This window comes from Emiliania huxleyi (genome assembly GCF_000372725.1).
Source record: "Emiliania huxleyi CCMP1516 unplaced genomic scaffold EMIHUscaffold_10639, whole genome shotgun sequence".
NCBI classification, from domain to species: Eukaryota; Haptophyta; order Isochrysidales; family Noelaerhabdaceae; genus Emiliania; species Emiliania huxleyi.
Genome location: NW_005202027.1, coordinates 1 through 1,084, shown reverse-complemented (window position 1 = coordinate 1,084; position 1,084 = coordinate 1). Strand labels below are relative to the sequence as shown.

Genomic DNA, 1,084 nt, shown 5'->3' with positions numbered 1-1,084 from the left:
AGCGACGCGCCGTACGAAAAGACTGCAGCGACGCCGAACGGCTCATCGAACGAGGCGAGGTCGAGGGCGGTGCGGCCGCCCGACGAGTGGCCGCCGACGGCGAGGCGGCCCAGGTCGAGGCGGCCGGCGAGGGGCCCGTCCGAGGCGGCAGCGAGAGCTCGCAGCTCGTCGAGAATCGCGGCGATGCCGGCGCGCGAAGGGCCCCGCTTGTAGGCCTCGAGGCTGCCCAGCGCGCCCAGGTCAAACGGCGTCGACAAGAGGCACGTCTTCGGCCCAAACGGCACCACGCACGACGAGAGCGCCACCGCGCAGCCAGCCCGGGCGAGCCGCTCGGCGAGCCACATGTACGACTCGTGGGAGCAGTCAGCCCCGCTGAAGAAGAGCACGCACGGCAGCGGCGACAGGCGGTCGGCGTCGTACACGACCTTCAGCTGGAGCGAGCTGTCGGCGCCGACGGCGACGCGGCGGTGGAGCGCGGCAAGATGCAGCGCGGAGGCGGCGCCGAACCACCACACGAGGGGGAGGAGCCGGACAAGCATGATGGTGGTCGCCCTTTCGGCGCTGCCTGCGGCAGAAGCTCCAAGTCGGGCGCCCAACCCAAAGTCCGACACCAGCATGTATTCTTTTTTTGCAAGCTCCCCGAGGAGAATCGAGAGAAGCGAAACTGAACAAGCGCAGACGTTCTTTGCGCGCGCTCTCACGGCGCGCAGCGCGCTCCCCCCCGGTCAGCCCCCACCCCCCTTCCTCGCCCCGCCCGATTGTCCGGTACCGACCGGCTCAGTCGGCCCTCCAGAGGCGGGAGACCTTGCCGCCGGCGCCCTTGGAGCTGTGCGTCGTGGCGGAATGGCGATCATTGAACAGACCCTCGACTGTGTCAGCCTCGAGTCGAAGGCGGCGCCATCGCAAAGCTGCCGTCCAGCGCACAGCTGTTCGCCGCGCCGCAGCGCACAGCCGGCTAGCCGCGCTGCCGTCCAGCGCACAATTGCCTCGCCGCGCCGCTGTCCAGACGGCGATGAGATGAGAGGCGACAGGCGAACGCCTCGAGTCGAAAGCGGGGCCAACGCACAGCCGCTCACCGCGCCGC

General features: G+C 70.1%; 1 protein-coding gene across 1 annotated transcript; it reads right to left on the bottom strand.

Moving 5' to 3' along the window:
• Positions 1–15: 15 nt before the first annotated feature.
• Positions 16–539, bottom strand: EMIHUDRAFT_125570 (hypothetical protein; the record flags this gene model as incomplete). The annotated part of the gene is made up of 1 exon (XM_005792612.1): positions 16–539. A coding segment is annotated over one exon (524 nt), but the record flags the coding sequence as incomplete, so codon positions are not given.
• Positions 540–1,084: the final 545 nt, after the last annotated feature.